At 38.4% G+C, this 18,639-nt stretch overlaps 1 protein-coding gene across 4 annotated transcripts in view; it reads left to right on the top strand.

Moving 5' to 3' along the window:
* LOC138735700 (transcription elongation factor A protein 1-like) overlaps window positions 1-18,639 on the top strand; it is a 47,416-nt gene that overhangs the window by 10,375 nt on the left and 18,402 nt on the right. For all 4 annotated transcript variants that reach the window (XM_069883944.1, XM_069883943.1, XM_069883941.1 and 1 more), the window contains 3 exons: window positions 1,654-1,759; window positions 6,500-6,587; window positions 7,356-7,486. In XM_069883944.1, the coding sequence (XP_069740045.1) occupies window positions 1,654-1,759; window positions 6,500-6,587; window positions 7,356-7,486 (325 nt within the window). The remainder of the gene's footprint in view (window positions 1-1,653; window positions 1,760-6,499; window positions 6,588-7,355; window positions 7,487-18,639) is intronic.

Below are 18,639 nucleotides of genomic sequence, written 5' to 3'. Positions count from 1 at the left end.
TTTCTGTTTTGCAGTCAGGTTATTCACATTTCTCTTTTGATTTCATATCTTTGAGTAAGTGGAAATTTTGCCTGTATGTGATGCCATGTATGTACTATGACAATAAATTTGAACTTTGAAACATGTTAGATTTGCCAACACCTAGCATGAATTTCTGCCCAGTCTAGCCTACATCAAATCAATATGATTTGACCCACTGCTATAATAATGTAAAGAAAAATGTTCTGTTGTTCATAGTGAGTTTGAAGTGAATGTGGAGATTGATCCTATAAAGCTCCTTCAGAATCTTGTATGTTTCAGTGGAAACCTTCTTGTTCAATTCTTAGTGTACAAGCCTATTTTATGTAATCTTTCTTCACAGGATAAAATTTATATCAGATGTTCATATATTTAGTACCCCCTCAAAGGCCAGTACATCCATTTTTTTTTTAGTATTGCCCTAAACTTAATGTAGCATTACAGGTGAGGTACTTTCAAAAGCTTGCCCAATGGAATAAGATATGTATTCCAGCACACTTATAATAATTTGCAATCTCCCTTCCGAATTGTTAACAAGGATAGCAAAAGTACACTCAGCCCTTTTACTAACATTGGGTCTTTTAAAATATTTATTTTCTGATTTCATCTTTTAATTTGTTTGCACATTTATATGGCGACCTTCATGGCAGGGTGATTCAGATGGTGCACATACATGGGATCAGTGGTGAGCTGATAATTTAAATACAAAATTAGCTGTCTTATAGAAGACCGAGAGTAGTGGTCGTAGACTGTTATTCAGGCTGGAGGCATTTAACCAATGGTGTTCCAAAGTTTCAGAGGTCCCCATTGATATTACATAAATGACTGATGAAAAAGTAGGAGGATGGGTTAATAAGTTTGTAGATGATAGAAAGATTGGTAGTTGTGGACATTGTAGATCAACCTTTCTCAGCATGTCTGCGTGGGTTTCCTCCAGGTTCTCTGGTTTCCTCCCACTGTTCCAAAATGTACTAGAGGTTATAGATCAATTGGGTGGCATGGGCTCATGGGCTGAAAGGGCTTGTTACGGTGCTGTATGTCTAAATTTAAATCGCGAGGAGCATTAGCAAGGTAGACATTCGGAATATTTTCCTCAGGGCAAAGGTGCCACATGCAAGGTGGAGGGGTGGGGGGTTGAAGTTTAAGTGACCCATATGGGGCAAATATTCTACACTCAGTGGATGCCTGTAATGGCTGCTAAGAGTAATGTTGGAAGCAGAGATAATAGAAACATTGAAGAGGCTTCTGGATACACAAGAAAATGAAGGGGATGTAGCAATATCTAATCAGGTGCCACCAGCAAATTTTATGTTTGATTTGCACATCATGTTCAGCACAGACACATGAGCTGAAGGGCTGTTCAATTGTATATCTTTTCATTTTCCTATCTTACTTACTCCCTCTGGCTTTTTTGTTTATTAAATTATCTCTTGTAGAAAAAAATACCAGATGTTCAAAATAAAAAAAAAATTGTATTTGTGAAGAACAGATTTTTTTTTCTCATAATCTGTAAACTTTTAAGACTTTAGGCCTGGCTAATTGCTAGAGGAGTGTTTGCTAAAATGCTTTGTAAAATAGTTTAATTAATCAAGGTTTTTAAAATTGGTGTTGATTAATATCTACTCATCTTTGTAGTCCACACGGGTTGGGATGTCTGTGAATGCGGTTAGAAAACAAAGCACTGATGAAGAAGTTACAACACTTGCCAAGTCGCTCATCAAGTCATGGAAAAAACTATTAGGTAATGTTGAGTGCTCTAATTAAAGATAGAATGCTCAAACAATGTACCCTTAAGCCACCAAGTATAATGAAGCATTTTAGCTGAATGCAGAATATAGTCCAGATGGAATTTTGTTTGAAATTTATGCAAGATTGATGGTAAATATCACAGAAATTTCATTTGTAAAATTGACTTTTTAACTTTGATGAACTAAAGTCAAACTTCTGAAAAACATTATGGAAATAGTTCTGTCATGTTGAATTTTAATATATAAGTAGTGATTACGTAAGACTAACTATGATTAAAGGCCATTTAATACTTTCCTCTCTTGTCTGTTTTCAAGACCTGTGATCCAGTTAGACAAATCTTTGTCCTACACTGAACACGTGTACTTTTTATACTGTCATTCTAATTTGGTTCTTTTAAATTTGATGCAACATATATTTACAGCTGTAAATTAAATTCAACATTTAATTTGAATTGTGCGTCATTTTATTCCAATCAGGACATTCTCTGTACTTGTGCTGGCCTAATGATGTAGTTCATTGTATTGTTTTATATAATCTTTGTCCTGATGAGTACAATTTTGTTACACTATTCTAAATATCAACATACTAATACAGTAATTGGTTCTGCATTCTAAAGATATTTTAAGGAATTATTCATTAATTATGCTCAAGTCTTTCTGTGTTACCTTGTATAAGTCAATTTTTATTAAAATTTAAGCTTAAATGAATTTATTTCGACGCTTTCTGGTAGATTGTATTTTATCTGTGTTACTTTGCAAAAAGAGTCAACAGTGAATTAAAGGCTGCAAAATTTGGATAATTTTGAAATTACTTAAGAAATCTACTACCTTTTAAACAAAAATTTGTTAACGCACCATATACTGTGCTATAAATTCTGATTTCTATCTCTGGATTCTGAGTTTGCTGATTTTTATTTAGAGTGCATAATTAATTTCAGTACTTCCAGTTTAAGGAGGGGATAATTTGCCCAGGGTTCCCCCTCTGATTGCTAATCATTTACTTCCTGCTGGGAAATTTGTGGTGGATATTTGGCATGGAGAAAATCTGTTTGGCTGAGATGAAGTAGGAATAATAGCCTTTAAACTCCTGTCCAGTCTCCAACACAAACAGTGGCCACGTGGGAAGGGAAATAAAAAAGCTTTGGCAACTGCGGCTTGTACCTCAGCAAAAGTTGGTGGCCTTCAAATGAGAATGATAGACAAGTAAATCACAAGGGGGTGAGATTACTGTTAAAGGATTTGCACTGCATGCTGCTTAAAAGTTGGATCCATTTTTTTTGTTTTGTTTTATTTTGTGGGAAGGCATGAAGTTTCCTTGGGCTGATTTCTGACATTGTCGAACTCCAACAGCTGTGTGATGCTTGTCATGGATAGAGCTGGTGAGGCAAACCTTGCTTCCAAAATGGCGTCTTGAAAATCTCCAGACCATTCCCAGTGGCAGTCCTCAGCAAACTCAGGTGAAATGTTAAAATAAAGCACTTGCATCATTTTTAAAACACCACTGGATTGATGAGATCCAGAAAGGCTGGTCAAAACTGCTAAAAGATAGTTGCAGTGAAAATAACTTCTGATTAAATTAATGTTTTGTGAATTGCAATTGAATTTTAAACTAAATGTTTTAAAAATCCTGTGGTAACTATAATCAACAAATTGTCAAGATGGATCGGCGTGTTTGCACAATCTATGGCATATTTTGTAATTGATGTTTTTTGTGTTGCAATGATACTTTTTTTATACCATTTGTTTAGCAAAACAAATTCAGGCTCAAGCTTTTAAATATTGATGCCCTTGCCCTATTCCCTTTCCCTTAGAGTTAACAATTTGCCAGTTTCCTAGGTTTATCATTTGTTAGATAATAGGATCAAATTAACTCTTGTAATGATTTCTCAATCAATTGGATTTGCAGAGAGTTTGTTTGTCTGAGGTGGAAAAGTAATCCAGCAAGTCAATCTACTGTCTCACAGCTTCAGGAAATCCAAGTTCTTTTTCTGACCCTTGATGCTTTTGAAGTTGTATATTCCTTTTGCAGATGGTATCATTCTAGATATTCCTATTTCTAACCACACCACAAAGATATGTTGGTAGACGAATTCACTGCTCTAAAATGCACCATTTCTAATTGACTATTCTAATTTGCCCCATTATAGATGAATGTAGGAAAATCGGGAATGTGGCAGAAGCTGATGGACAGAGAGAATCAGTTATTAGGAAATAAATGTCATAGAAGTTCCATGAATAGCATTTTTTATATATGGTGCAACAAGTTTGGGCATGATTAAATGTCAATACGCAAGAGTTAATTAAAAAATCCTGGCTGCTTCTGTTATTCTTGCTAAATAGCTTGATGTATTTGCAAGCTCTCATGTAAATATGCCACTTCAAGCATTGCACCTATGTAATAATTACTAGAACACAACCATCTAGACTGAAAAAAATACTATTGCTTGTGAAATCACAATACATCAGATATAATTAGACGTTAGAATTTGATTTTTATTTCTTCATCTTAGTGCTTCATTTCAATCAGTGTATTTGATTTACACTTCCAATCCTTGCACTGTTTATTTTACAATTTTTTCCCTCAATCAGATGTAAAGACGTAGAACTCTTTTGTTCATTCAATTCAGATAGCATGTTTACATTATTGTTGATCATCTTACCATAACTTAAATATTGCTTTTGAATGTGGATTGGTAAGAGAATCTTTATTTGATATGCTTTATTTTGCAAAATAAGATTGCTTGATGCAGAGTTGAAATGCAGTGCTACTAACACTTAAAATATAGGTTAAGGAGGAAAAATATGATGAAGACCCGTCAGAAGAAAGAGTAAATATTAACATTTAAATTGCATTAAAGGATAGAAGAGGGAAAAGTCCATAAATGTATGTTTCTCATGGCCTTTTCTATTTAATTTTGACATACAGCATGGTAAAGGCAAAGGTTCCATTATTGTCATGTAATACCACATTTAAAATGTAACATGCATGAAATTCTTCAACTTTGTCTACCGTAAAGAAGACAGTCATCACTTTGTCCGGCGCCCTCACAGAACTCTTGGTTTACAAGACCATTGCTCTATGTACACTGAGCTATCGCAGCTACAGGACATTTCAGCCCATGAGCCCGTGCTGTCCAATTTACACCCCATTAACCTATACCCTGGTACATTTTAAACGGTGGGAGGAAACCAGAGCCCCTGACAAACCTGACGTGGAAACACTGATAATGTACAAACTCCTTACAGACAGCATGGGACTTGAACCCTGGTCTGGTCCTGATTGCTGGCGCTGTTAAGGCATGTGTCAACTGTGCCGTCCATTCTTTATTCTTCACTTTTTTAAAGATTGTATTTTAATCCATTTATAAGGAAAAGTACACAGCTTGGATATTGCTGGTAAATGTTAATTGTCCCAAACTGAACCAGTAACATTTAATCAGTTGAATAGCACTAATCTGGGACTTCTGCAGGTGAAAGCTGCACAGTGTAGCAGAAAATTGCTATTCCAGATTTTGTACGAAGTTAGCCCAAGTGCTTCAATCTAATTCATTTCAAATGATTTTTAGAAGGTTGAAGCAGATGGGGGTTGTGCAACTGTTGTTACAATTTTAAAAGTTTTTGGTAAAATAAGTATTTTTAATATTTCTAAGCACTTGTGATTTTATCAGACAGCGGAGCTGGGACTTCTACACTGTGTTTACTGGAGTTTTGTTTGCAACAACAATAGAGCTTGGGAAGTTTAGATCCTATTGAAGGAGAATTATATCAACTTGTTTTTAATTCTTTCACTTAATCAGGATCAGATATGCAGTGCTCTCCATAATGTTTGGGACAGACAAGTTTTTCCTTTATTTGCCCATGTGATCAATGGTTTTAAATGTGTAATCAAACAATTCACGTGATTAAAGTGTACATTCCAGTTTTTATTCAAGGTTATTTGTATATATTTTGGTTTGACCACGTAGAAATAAGTGCATTTTCTATACATAGTTTCCCCCATTTCCGGGCACCATAATGTTTGGGACATTTGGCTTCACAGGTGTTTGTGAGTACTTGCGTATGTTTAATTGGTTCAGGTATTGTATAAGAGAGCTAGGCTTGCTTCTAAGCTTTTGCTCACCTTTGGAGTCTAGTTCCCATTTTCCAACTTGAGGACCAGAGTTGTGCCAATGAAAGTCAAAGAAGCTGAAATACAAGAATAAAACAATAAGAGCCATCCACCAAACCATAGGGTTACCAAAATGAACTGTTTAGAACATCATTAAGAAGAAAGAGCTTACTGGTGAGCTCAGTAATCACAAAGGGACTGATAGGCCAAGGAAGACCTCCACTGTTGATGACAGGAAGAGTTCTGATCATAATGAAGAAAAATCTCCAAACACCAGTCGAACAGATCAGAAACACTCTTCAGGAGGCAGGTGTGGATGTATCAATGACGACTGTCCGCAGAAGACTTCATGAACAGAAATACAGAGGCTACACTGAATTTGCAACAAAAATTTAGAAATAATTATTTCTGGTCATTGATCAATGATACAGTATTATATCTTTTAATTATTTTAATCCACTGAAAAGATCTACATTTATTCAAGGGTAATATATTGTGAGGGAAGCATCTGATATTTTGATACACTGAATATATGGTTGTGATTGCCACTAGTTCAGTATTAGTAGATTTGTTATAATAGATTTGAGTCCAGTAAGTAATATTTTTCTATATCATTGCTTTGCAGATGGTCCCACAGGAGACAAGGATGCTGAGGAAAAGAAAAAAGATTGTTCAACTTCCTCAAAAAACAGTTCAAACTCTTCACAGCAAAGGTAATTTTAGATTTTTTAATTAATTCTTCAGTGCACATTATTAGAAACAAACAGCTACTTATGTATTCCTCTATGGTCTCAATATGATTAATTTATCTTAGTTGGATTATGACCAGATATTTTATCATGCTTCTCCAGAGTTAGCGATTAAAAGTTTGAGGTAATGACGTGCAGCAGAATAAGTACTAACATTAGCTGCAAAGTTGACCACTTATCATCCTGTATGTGGTCAGTTTGTTTATTTGGATTAGTCTCCCCAATGATCAGTGCTTCAACAAAGTAAATATGTTAAAAACTTGTTTCCTTTACTCTGGACAGCAATTCTTGACTGACTAAAAGGTGGTTAAGCATCTGTTTTGTGCAGTCCTTTTACCTTTGTGGAGGGGTGGGTGAGAGTGAGGGGGGAGGGAATAATTGTTTCTGGGGATGGTGGTGCTATAGAAAGGTAATATTTGAAGAGTTTTGAAAGATATAAATTGAGGACAGAAATGACTGATTTAAGATCTATCAATCTGAAAAATAACATGCCTTTAATTCACACTTTAAATCATCGAGAAGGATATTCATAATTGGATCTGAAACTTGCTATTCAATACTTAGTTAATCTTATATATTTGTGATATGGTTTCTCAATGAATGGAACCTTTTTTTGTGCTTAACAATTGATTTGAATAGAAATAGGATTTTATCCAGTAAATTGCTAGTATTATTTGCAATCCCTTGAGGAAAAAATGTTTTTTTTTATTGAATAACTTCCATCTCTTGCAGCTCTAGTAAGAGGCCGGAGCCAAGGACACCCACAACTCCAAAGATAACGACATTTCCACCAATTCCTATTACCAGTGATACTGTCCGTAACAAATGTAGAGAGATGTTGTCAGCTGCTCTGCAAACAGATAGTGAGTAAAACTTGCAACAAATACTTGAAGTTCTATGACCAAGTGAAGACACTGGGCCTTCTTCACTTTATGCTGATTCCCAGTGACTTCTTTTCCAGCTTTTCATTAATAATTTAACAGCATCAATCAGCTCTGCATCCTGGGCAACTCCATTTTATTCAAACAGCTGCTGAATATTTGCTTCCATCTTCACCAAAGGTTTATGTTTTACTTCAGAGAATACATTATCCGCCGGAATTTCCAGCACTTACTACAGGATCCCATCACCAGGCATCTTTTCCCTTCTCGGCCTTCGACTGGGACTATTCCCTCTGCGATTCCCTTGTACACCTTCCCCTGTGCCTGCAGGAGGTGCAACACTTTTGCCCACACCTTCTCCCTCACTACGATCCGGAACCCCAAACAGGCCTTTCGAGTGAAGCAACACTTCACTTGTACATCCAGGGGACTTGTTTACTGCATCCGGTGCACTTTTTGTGGCATTCTCTACATCAGTGAGGCTAGTCACCGACTGGGAGATTGCTTCGCTCAGCACCTCCCCTCTGTTCGCAACCACAGCGACCTTCCAGTGGCCAACTATTTCATTTCTGAGTCACACTCCTGCGCTTACTTGTCTGTTCGTAGCCTTGTTTACGATCCCACACTGACCACCCACAGATCGGAGGAACACCACCTTATTTTCCATCAGGGCACTCTCTAGCCACAAGGCATTAACATTAACTTTACTGTCTTCCATTAAACCTGCTTACCTTTTCTGTCCCCTCCCCACTTGTTTGACCTGCTGCGCTTCTCCAGCATTGTGTTTTTTACTTCAACCATGGTATCTACAGAATTTTGTGATTTACTGCTGATCGATTGAAATTTCTGAATAGTTGGATAGCAGATGATTGGAATTTTTTTGTATTTTAATTTCCAAAAGGAATTCCATAAGGTTCACAGAGTAACACAATAAAATGGATAAAATATTTTTAAATAATCTTTTATACAGCATAGACCCAAAGCTGAAAATCTGTAACTAATGATGAAGTTTGATTAGTGCTGAGATTTTGTCTCTATGCATTCTAATTATTGACTTAGATGAAGAGACTAAGCTGCAGAGAGACTTGGATAGATGAGGAGAATGGGCAAAGAGATGGCAGATGAAATACCATGTTGAGAAGTGGATGGTCATACAGTTTGTTACAAGAACTAGACAGGCCAACTATGATTTGGATGGGAAGAAAATTCAAAATTTGAAGGTGCAAAGAGACTTGAGTCTTCGTGCAGGATCCCTTAAAAGTTAACCTCCAGGTGAAGAAAGTGAATGCAATGTTGACATTCATTTGTAGAGAAATAACATACAAGAGCAGGGATGTAATATTGAGACTATAGGGCACTGGTGAGACTTCACTTGGAGTACGGTGCACAATTTTTGGCACCTTATTTGAGAAAGGATGTGCTACCATCAGGAAAAAGGTGCAGGAGCCAAAAGATGAGCTCTCAGTGGCATAAGGACAGCTTCCCTGCTGCCATAAGATTACTGAATGATCAATGTACCAAGGACACTGCCTTACTTTGACTTTTCGTGCACTATATTTATTTAATTTTTGTAAGGTGGTTTATATGAATGTTTGCACTGTGAGACTGCCACAAAACAGTGGATTTTGTGACTTGTTCATGACAATAAATTCTGATTCTGAAAGGGTTCAAAGAGGATTTACTTGAATGATACCAGGAGTGAAAGGATTACCATATGAGGAATATTTGTCAGCTCTTGGACTGTACTTGTTGGAGTACAGAACGATGAGTGGGGACCTCTTAGAGACATTTTGAATGGTGAAAGGTTTGGACAGAGTCGATGTGACAAAGTTGTTTCCCATGGTAGGAGAGACTAGGATGAGGCCACAATTTCAGGAGAAAGAGGCATCAATTTAAAGCAGAAATGCAGAGAAATTTCTTTAGCCAGAGGGTTGTGTGTCTGTGAAACATGTTGCCACTGATGGCAGTGAAGGCGAGAACATTGGGTGTACAGGTACACAATCCTTTATCTGGACATCTAAAATCTGGAAAGCTCCAAAATCCAGCAAGTGGGGAGAGAGACGGCACAGCGAGTCAGGCAGGTGAGGGGGAGAGACCGGCAGCGCGAATCAGGTGGGGGGGGGGAGACTGGCAGCGCGAGTAGGGTGGGGGAGAGGGGGTGGGTGGAGGAGAGGGAGTGGGTGGAGACAGCAGGGCAACTGGAAGGGGGTGGGGGTGGAGACGGCAGGGCGACTGGAAGGGGGTGGGGGTGGATACGGCAGCATAATTTGGGTGGGCTTAAATCTGGCTTTCCGAAATCTGGAAAAACCTGAAATTCAGAACACACTGTCCCCCAAGCGTTCCGGATAAAGGATCGTATAAATGTATTTAAGACAGAAATTGACAAATATTTGATTAGTCAGGGTATCAAGGGTTACAGGGGGAAGGCCAGGGAGTGGGGCTGAGTGATAAGGATCAGTACATGATTAAATGACCAGAGGTGTACAATCCAGTAATCATTGGGGATTTAGAGGTGGAGAGGGTGAGCAAATTTAAGTTCCTGGCATTGTGAAGGGAGTCATCTTACTTCCTCAGGAATTTGCAGAGGTTTGGTATGACATTAAAAACCATGTCAAATTTCTACAGCTGTGTGGTAGAAAGTGTGCTGACTGGCTGCATCACTGTCTGGTATGAGAACATCAATACCTTTGAGCGTAAAGCCCTGCAAAAGTTAGTGGACACACCCCAGGACATCACTGGTACAACCCACCTCACCATTAAGAACATCTGCACAGGACATTGCCATCAAAGAGCAGCAGCAATCATTAAGCATCCACACCATGCAGCACATACTCTGTTCTCACTGCTACCATCAGGAAAGAGGTCGAGGTGCCACAAGACTTGCACCAGTTCAAGAAAAGCTGCTACCCCTCCACCATCAGACTCCTCAACAACAAACTCATTCAGGGAATTAATTTTGTAGTTTTTCCCTCTTTCCCCCCTCAACCCCCCCCCCCCCATGCAGATGAAGGGGGAGAGTCTCTGGTCCTCACTTTCTACCCACAAGCCTCTAGACCCTACACATTATCCTGTGACAATTGCAACGACTTGTCACTCTCTCATCACATTTATTTGTAATATCTCCCCTTTCCCTCTAGTCTTGATAACCTAAAACATTAGCAGACCATTTCTATCCATCCATGCTGTCTTACCTGCTGAGTTCCTCCAGCAATTCTTAAAATTTTAGCACCTGCAGCTTTTGTGTTTCCCTTTCAGAAGCACTGATATGTATATTAATGTCAGAATTTTACAATGAGTGAGTCCTGAAATAATGTGTCATCAATTGACAAGACAATTTTGAAACTTGATTGATCATGTATGCGACAGCAGAAGATTGCACCTGTTCCTAGGTAAAAAATGGCATGGCACAAGAATTGGCAATCAGTGACCTTGGAAATAGCAAATGATTAGTGCCAAAGATAAAATCATTCTATGTGGGCATTGGATTTTCCAAATTTTGTTGGGAAGCAGGAAAAACAATTCTTTCTGACTGTTTGAAAGAAGGTGGCTAGAGATTTTTAAGTAAACTTTTATTAATTTGATGAGTATGTTTTTTTAAAAAACAGGAGAGTCAGTGTTAGGTTTATTGTGAAATATGACTTTTTTTGCTACATTTATTCAATATGTTTGTCTTTACAATATTGGATACCTTTCAGAGAGTCAAATACGCTTTTTACACAGAAATCCTGTAATATTGCCATAAAGGAGACCCTGGCATTAAGGCAGCTTTGGTCATTGACACTGAACCAAAAAAGCCAGCATAATGCTGGGTCATTGTGTCATTTTATACAGCAAGCCGGTATTCCAGGACGTGTAACGCAATAGCTTTGGAATCTAGGGTCTCGTATAACGTACCATTTTTAATGGCATGTTAGATCCACTATTTTTCCAAAAAAAAATGGCTCAAAAATATTCCTCCAGACTTGCATGCGAAGTTCAAATTAGTGCTGTCGGGGGTGCAGGCCGGTGGGATTAGTGTGGGGGCTGGTAGCAGGTGGTCGGGAGACTTGCCCAGCGGTATGTTGTCGGTCTCGCACTGGTCATTGTTGTGTTGAGAAAGTGTCAGGTTCGAGGAAGACGAGTCTGGACACAAGGGGTTGCAATCAAACATTACTTTTATTAACACACAACAATTAAAAGAAGAGTGTGGGAAAATCATAACAAGAATAAAACGTACGTGTACAATTTATAAGAGTGGGAAAAATACGCGTGCAATTCACTAAAACAAACACGCACAATTTAAAAAAGACCATGGGAAAATCTACTGCAAGTATTAATCTATAGCAATGGATTTTAAACTTTCTTTCCACTCGTATGCCACCTTAAGTAATCTCTTACTAATTACCGCCATCTGTTGTTGGGAGCTGGTGGCAGGCTGTCGAGGTGGGGAGAGTGGGGCGGTGGGCTTCAGACTGTCCAAACAGATGACAAATCCATAGACCAGCTTGCTCACAGCACAAGGTGACTAGAGACACCTGGAGACAGCTAAGAGCAGGGCTGGTCAGATCAGTGTGAGGGCTGGTCTTTTATCAAAATGCCATTCCCTAATGCTAATCTCCTCTCCCTTAATATCTGAAGGTCTGTCAGTGACTGTGTTGAATACATTTGGTAACTGAGCATTCACATCCTCCTTCTGTAGAGTTCCAGACTCAGTACCCTTCGATACATACTTTTTATCTTATTCATGAATGATTAAGCCCTATTTTAAAAGACCAAGAGCCACCCCACAAGACCATGAATTATGTACTAATGAATTAAATCCTCTCCCATTCTCCTCCTAGTAATACATCAGTGCTTCACCCACCTAGTGAAATGGTGAGTCTAGTAGAGGGTGCATCACTATTTCCCCACCAGCTCATTTCATCTCCAGCTCCAGCCATTTCATCTACAGCTCATTTCAGGCTTCTGCATTTATGAGAGCATGCATAGACATCGCAGGTTGGCTAAACCCCAAGTGCCTGACAATTAGGTATTTCCCTAGTGAACTACTCGCTGTCAGGCAGATTGACTCTGCTTTTTACCTTTGCTGTATAATTGCAGGTCAATTGGGCAGACCTATTATCAAATCATTGATGTACTGGGAATGATACCTTGCCAAGTTGGTGCTGGAGCTAGCCACACTTTGTGATTGGCCTCACGCCTCTCCATGAGTGGCTTCACCCTTCTCCATGAGCGGCCATAGGAACACTAACATTTTGCAGCTGGGTGATCCCAACCACTGTGCGAGGCTTCCATGACTGTTTCACCAAATGGTGAAGGGGGGCAAGAATGGCAAGTGGGCTTCAGACTGTTCAAACTGAGGACAAACCCACAAACCAGTTTTCTCACAGTACAAGGTGACTTAGAGACACCTGGGAACGGTTGGGAGGGTGGTGGGATCAGTGTGGGGGATGGTGGCAGGCTGTCGGGAGACTCCTGGGTGGCCTGCTGTCAGTCCCTGCACTGGTCCCACCGCCCTGCTCCCCCAGGGAGAGGACAGGCAGTGGACCGTCGGGAGAGAGTAGGATGGCAGAATTATTAAAAAGATTTTTCCTGTTCTACTTTCATGTTTTGTCCAAGTTTAAATGCTTACATGTAAATACACTAAAAAAAATACGGTACACAAAACACATGCTTTCCCATCATGGTGCCAGAATGCTGGATCGCTGGTTTTACACAGATCGTGATCCAGTGCTATTACTACCACTGCTGCTTTAAAAAAAAAAAGCCAGGATTGGAATGGACCCCCCCCCTCTCCCTCCCCCCCCCCCCCCAATTCTTTGTCCATGCCTTTTAAATAAAGCCACAAATATCCAGAAGGAGGTGGCTGTGTAAAAGGGCCAAAAGATAATCAGTGCAGCTAATTTGTACAATTAAAAATGAATTGTTGCGAGAGGAAATTGATAAAATACACTGTTACAGATGGAAGCTTTCTGTAGATACAGTTTTTAATCAAAAATGTAAGATTCTCTGGATCAAAGATAACTTTCTGTACTGGTTGCCATATGGTCATGCTTTTTAAATGGACCACGTTTCCCATAAAATAGTCTTTCTTGCAATGGTCTGCTTTCCTAATTCGTAGAACACAAATTTGTGTTATCTACACTGCAAGGAGATGTGTTTGTGTGTGTTTGTTGATCTGTCATTCTTGCTATGTCATTAATAATAATTTTCATTTAAGAGGCAGGGTTGTTCCATGGTATGGTGGTGCTTTTTTTTTTAAATAAAAATACAAATTAGCATCTTAACATATTTCTGTTTACAACCCAATGAAAAGAATGTTGAATTTTACAATTTAAGGTAACTCACACCCGTGCTTTTCTGACACAAACTCCCATGTCCTCCTAGTTTTTAATATTTTCATTTTTCCAAGACTCATATTGAACATTAGTGCAATAATATTTTCAAATTAGTCTCAAATGATTGCCCAAATCTCATTCTCTCCCCTCTCCCCCCCCCCACCCCAACTACTAACATCAAAAAATTGTCCAAAAAAGGTGTGTTTGACCATGCCTTCGTTAATTAGTCCATATTCTTGATTTTCAGGAATTCAACGCTATTAACCTAACTATATTAGTTAAATCTTTTTGGGAAAGTTAATTATATCCTTAAGCCAGTAAGATTCAAATAAAGTTGCCATATTTTAACAAACACATCATATTTCTTTCTAAAATTATGTTATCTTTTCCAGGGGGCACAACTTTGCATTTCCAAATTCCAGTGAGTAATAAATAGGGGGGAGTCGGACTTCCATGTAACAGCTATACATTTCCTGACTACCGCTAGTACAGTCCTCACGAACAGTATTTGATATTTTGATAGTTTTCTGCCAATGGCCATGAAATTGCTCAATAAATACAGTTCTGTTTTCAATGGAAAATCCACTTTGAGAAATATTATCAAAATTTCTGCCATGACCTCCTAGTTTTCTTCCCTTGTTATTCATCCTTTCCACCTCTTCTCCTCATCTGGTTCCATCTACCTATCATTCAGCAGCCCATTCATCACCCATCAGATTCCATCCCACTTCCCTTTCTCCTGCTATATACTGGCAATCGTTCCAGTTTCCTATCAATCATAAAGCAGGACCTTGAGCTAAAACGTCAACCTCCACCTTTTTCCTTCCCAGATTCTGTTTTATGCACTGAGTTCTTCAAATGTTCTGCCATTTTCTTCTAGATTCCACCATCTGCAGTATTCTTTTGACTTTAGATTTAGTTGGTTCTTTTTATTTTTTTGTTCCAGAGTTGTACTTGAATTTCAACCTGTACAAAAGAAAATTAACAAACGTCTTTGGCTGAGGTTGCAAGGAATAATGATGTTGACACATGCATGCAGACCAGCTGAGTGGAACCAGACTGAATATGACTGAAGTTGTAACCATTGACTGCCCTGCAAAGATTTTGACCCTCATGCAAGGCCACCTGCCATATTCACCACATTTGTTGAAATCTTCATCCATGCTTTAGATCAGCCATTCTCAACAGGGCTCCTAGGGGCCACAGCACATTTAAGAGGAGCATGGACTGAAATTTATGGTATGGGACCATAGAAACTGAAGGATTAGATTTTGGTGGTGGTGGGGGGGGGAGTAAAGAACTTTTCTGCTAGTTTTGCTGTGTAGTTGCCAAGCACTGCAAGATTTTTTTTCAAGGTTGGAGGTATTTGGAGACAGCCTAGAAGGACCAAGGTAAATAAGGAAAATGAACAATGTTTTCAATGTGTTCCTTGCTTCGATGTGATCATGTTTGACTGACATGGAACCAGCTTTGGCCAAAAATTGTCTTCCATGTAGTTTTCCTCTTGTTCTATCGCCTTCATTTACAGGAAATAAATGTGCAGGCTGAAAAGTTTTGCTTCATATTCCTTGCATCCACAAGCACCCTCAATTTGCTTCAAGTTTTTGTGATGGGTAGTGAATGTATGTCGTCTTTTGCTAACTTTTATAAAAGAAGGTATGTATTGTTCATTATTTTCCATAAAATTTAAGCTGACTTTTGAACTAACTATTGTAATAAATGCTTTCATTTTGTAATAGTTAATTTTTGTTACTTTCAGAAATAATTTTATCCACGAGTTCTTTGGCAAAAAGAAGTGTTGGCAGTATTCGATGGAATACTTATTGTGTGGTTTAGTTACATCTCCACAAAACCCTTCTCTACCCATGTGTTCAATTCGTTTGAATACATTTTCAAACAAAAGTATTAGGCCAAGCAAGATGAAACAACATTTAGAGACCATACATAAAGAGAAGAAAGATAAACCCCTGGATTACTTCAAAACCCTTGGATTACTTCAAGATAATTTTGAGAGAAGGCCAACGCTCAAACAGATGATTACTGAAACATCACAGAAATTAGAAAAGGGTTGTCGTGCATCATATAAGATAAGTGAATTAATTGCTAAAAGTGGAATTGCTCATAGCGTCGCTGAGTCACTTATTTTGCCTTCAGTGTCCATAATATCATGAACTTAAATGCGGAAGACACTATTCAGGCAATTCCTTTGAGTAATTCTACTGTTTCTAGAAGAATTGATGAGATGCCAGGGACATTAAAAAAACCCAACTTGTCATTTCATTACAATCCCAGATATTCTCTTTATAATTAGACAAATCCATTCTGCAAGAGAATGACACTCTTCTCATTGCTTATGCCGGAATCTGGAATGAAAATGAGCTGATGGAAGAGATGTTTGCCAGAAGAGTTAAAAGATATTAAGGGACTGACTATTTTTGAAGAAGTTAAAAATTACATGAACGAGATCACTATTCCATTCAAGAACATAGTTAGTTGCCAGAGCAACTGATGGTACTGCTTCAACGGGTGGGCAATACAGAGGGGTCATCGTGGGTCTGAAAAATATACCTTCAGTCTATACTGTTCATTTTATCATTCATAGGGATCATTTAGTGGCAAAAAAAAGGAGGATGTTTAAATGATTCTCTTTCAATTGTCATAAAGACTGTGAACTTGAATAAAATCACATCCCCTTCAAGACTGACTATTCTGGCAGCTGTGTGAAGAAAATAACAAACATTTTTAGACACTGCTGGTGCATACAAAGGTGAGGTGACTGTCCTAAGGAAATTGTCTTTGTCGTTTTGTTGCACTCTGGGACACAGTTGTTTCCTTTCTTTCTCATAACGAGCATGGAGGAAAATTTCATTGACATAATGGTGGACATATTTTATCTGACAGATATCTTTGACAAATTCCATTTATTGAACAAGACCTTGCAGGGTAAATCACAATAACCTCATTGATAATAAGGAAGCCATTGTTTCTTTCCTTAAAATGCTCAAAGTCTATTGGAACAATATGAGATGTCGGGTATTTTTACGTTTTCCAAATCTGAATATGAGCGCAGAGGCACTGAAGGACAATGAAATTACTGTTTATGTGAAACATCTAAAGCAAATGGACACAGGAAAGATTTAATGACCTGTTAAATTTCAATATCCATGATTGAATATTGGATCTATTTGAGGAACAATCCACCAATATTGACATAGAAATTCAAGAGAGGTTGATTGATCTTCAAAGTGATATGATTACATGCCGTAAGTTCAGTCAATTTAAAAAAGACTTTTGGGAAAAGCCCAAAATATTTTTCATGGCTTTTTCTTCAACCTACTTAGTTGAATATGGATTCAGCAAGGTAGTTTCCTTGACAAAATCTAGGAACAGACTTTATATCACAGGTGACCTTTGACTATCACCATCCAATTTAGAGTCAGACATCAAAAAATTTCCACAGGAACGTGATTCATTTTGTAAGAATTATTTTTTTTAAGTTCTTTTTATTAAGTTTTCACATCTTTGAGTATGCTTAAGGTTCCTAATGACTGATTGTAGACAAACCATTGTGCTTTGAGAATCTTTTAAAAAATTTTATAATATTTATGCTCGTTTTCTTCTTTCCCACATGTTCAATGTGAATTATTTTTTGTTTCTTTGTTCTGGAATTATAAGCCACAGTTATGCTCAGAGTAAAAGCTTGTTTTTTTTTTTCGCCTCTCGTAACATGAATATTTTAAAAACTTTTTTAATGTAGACAGTATGAGAGAAAAATAAGGAAGAAACCAGCTAAACTTGACTGTTTCACAGGGATGGGAGCCCATAAAACTTGAGCAGAGTCCTAAAGGTGCCACAGCCAAAAATAAAGGGTTGATAATGGCTGCTTTAGACAGCACAATTCCAAAATTTGCTAACCGTTCTTCTATCCATCATGTGAAATTGAGCTCACATGAATCTCGGTGTATATTTTCCTTTGGACCTGGTTCTGCTTGTCCATTACTTCTAGTTGCATTGTATTGTAGTTTGAAAATGTTCTCCCTTGTATTCAAATAACTCCGTGATCATTCTCTTGCTCTTTTTCATTTTCTGTCTACCGCTTCCACACCACTCATCACCAGGCCAAAACCACATTTTTAGGCATTTTGATTCTTGTACATTCTTTCCAATCATTACCCTTCCATTCCACCATCAAAACATTAAAATCTAGAGATATTATCTTTTCTCCCACGTTGTATTCTTCTTTAAAATCCACTTTAATATTTGCCTTTGACCTTGAATTTAATTGTATTCTGTTCTTTCTTGACTTTCTATCAACCATGGAGACCAGGTATCTGGGACATAGTCTGATCTGTGGCTAAGAAGGCATGGGAGGAGAAGAGGCAAGCTGCAGTGATAGAGGATTCCATAGTTAGAGGTTCTGTGGAAGAGATCGATCATCGCGGATGCTATGTTGCCTCCCTGGTGCCAGGGTTTGAGATATCTCCGATTGAGTTCACCGCCTTCTTAGGAGGGAGGATGAGCAGCCAGATGCCGTGGTCCATGTAGGGACCAAGGACATGGCTAGGGAGGCCGAGGAGGTCCTGCAAGGAGAGTTCAGCGAGTTAGATGCTAGGTTGAAGGAAAGGACCTCCAGGGTAGTGATCTCAGGATTGCTACCCATGCCACGTACTAGTGAGGTTAGAAGTAGGAGGATAATACATCTTAATATGTGGCTAAAGACATGGTGTAAGAGGGAGGGCTTCTGCTTTCAGGATCATTGAGTTCTTTTCCAGAGAGGTGGGACCTGTTCTGACAGGACGGTTTGCATCTGAACTGGAA

Source organism: Narcine bancroftii, chromosome 6 (assembly GCF_036971445.1).
Source record: "Narcine bancroftii isolate sNarBan1 chromosome 6, sNarBan1.hap1, whole genome shotgun sequence".
Taxonomy (NCBI): domain Eukaryota; kingdom Metazoa; phylum Chordata; class Chondrichthyes; order Torpediniformes; family Narcinidae; genus Narcine; species Narcine bancroftii.
Note: the sequence above shows the minus strand (reverse complement) of the source record. Positions and strands in the feature narration are given on the sequence as shown.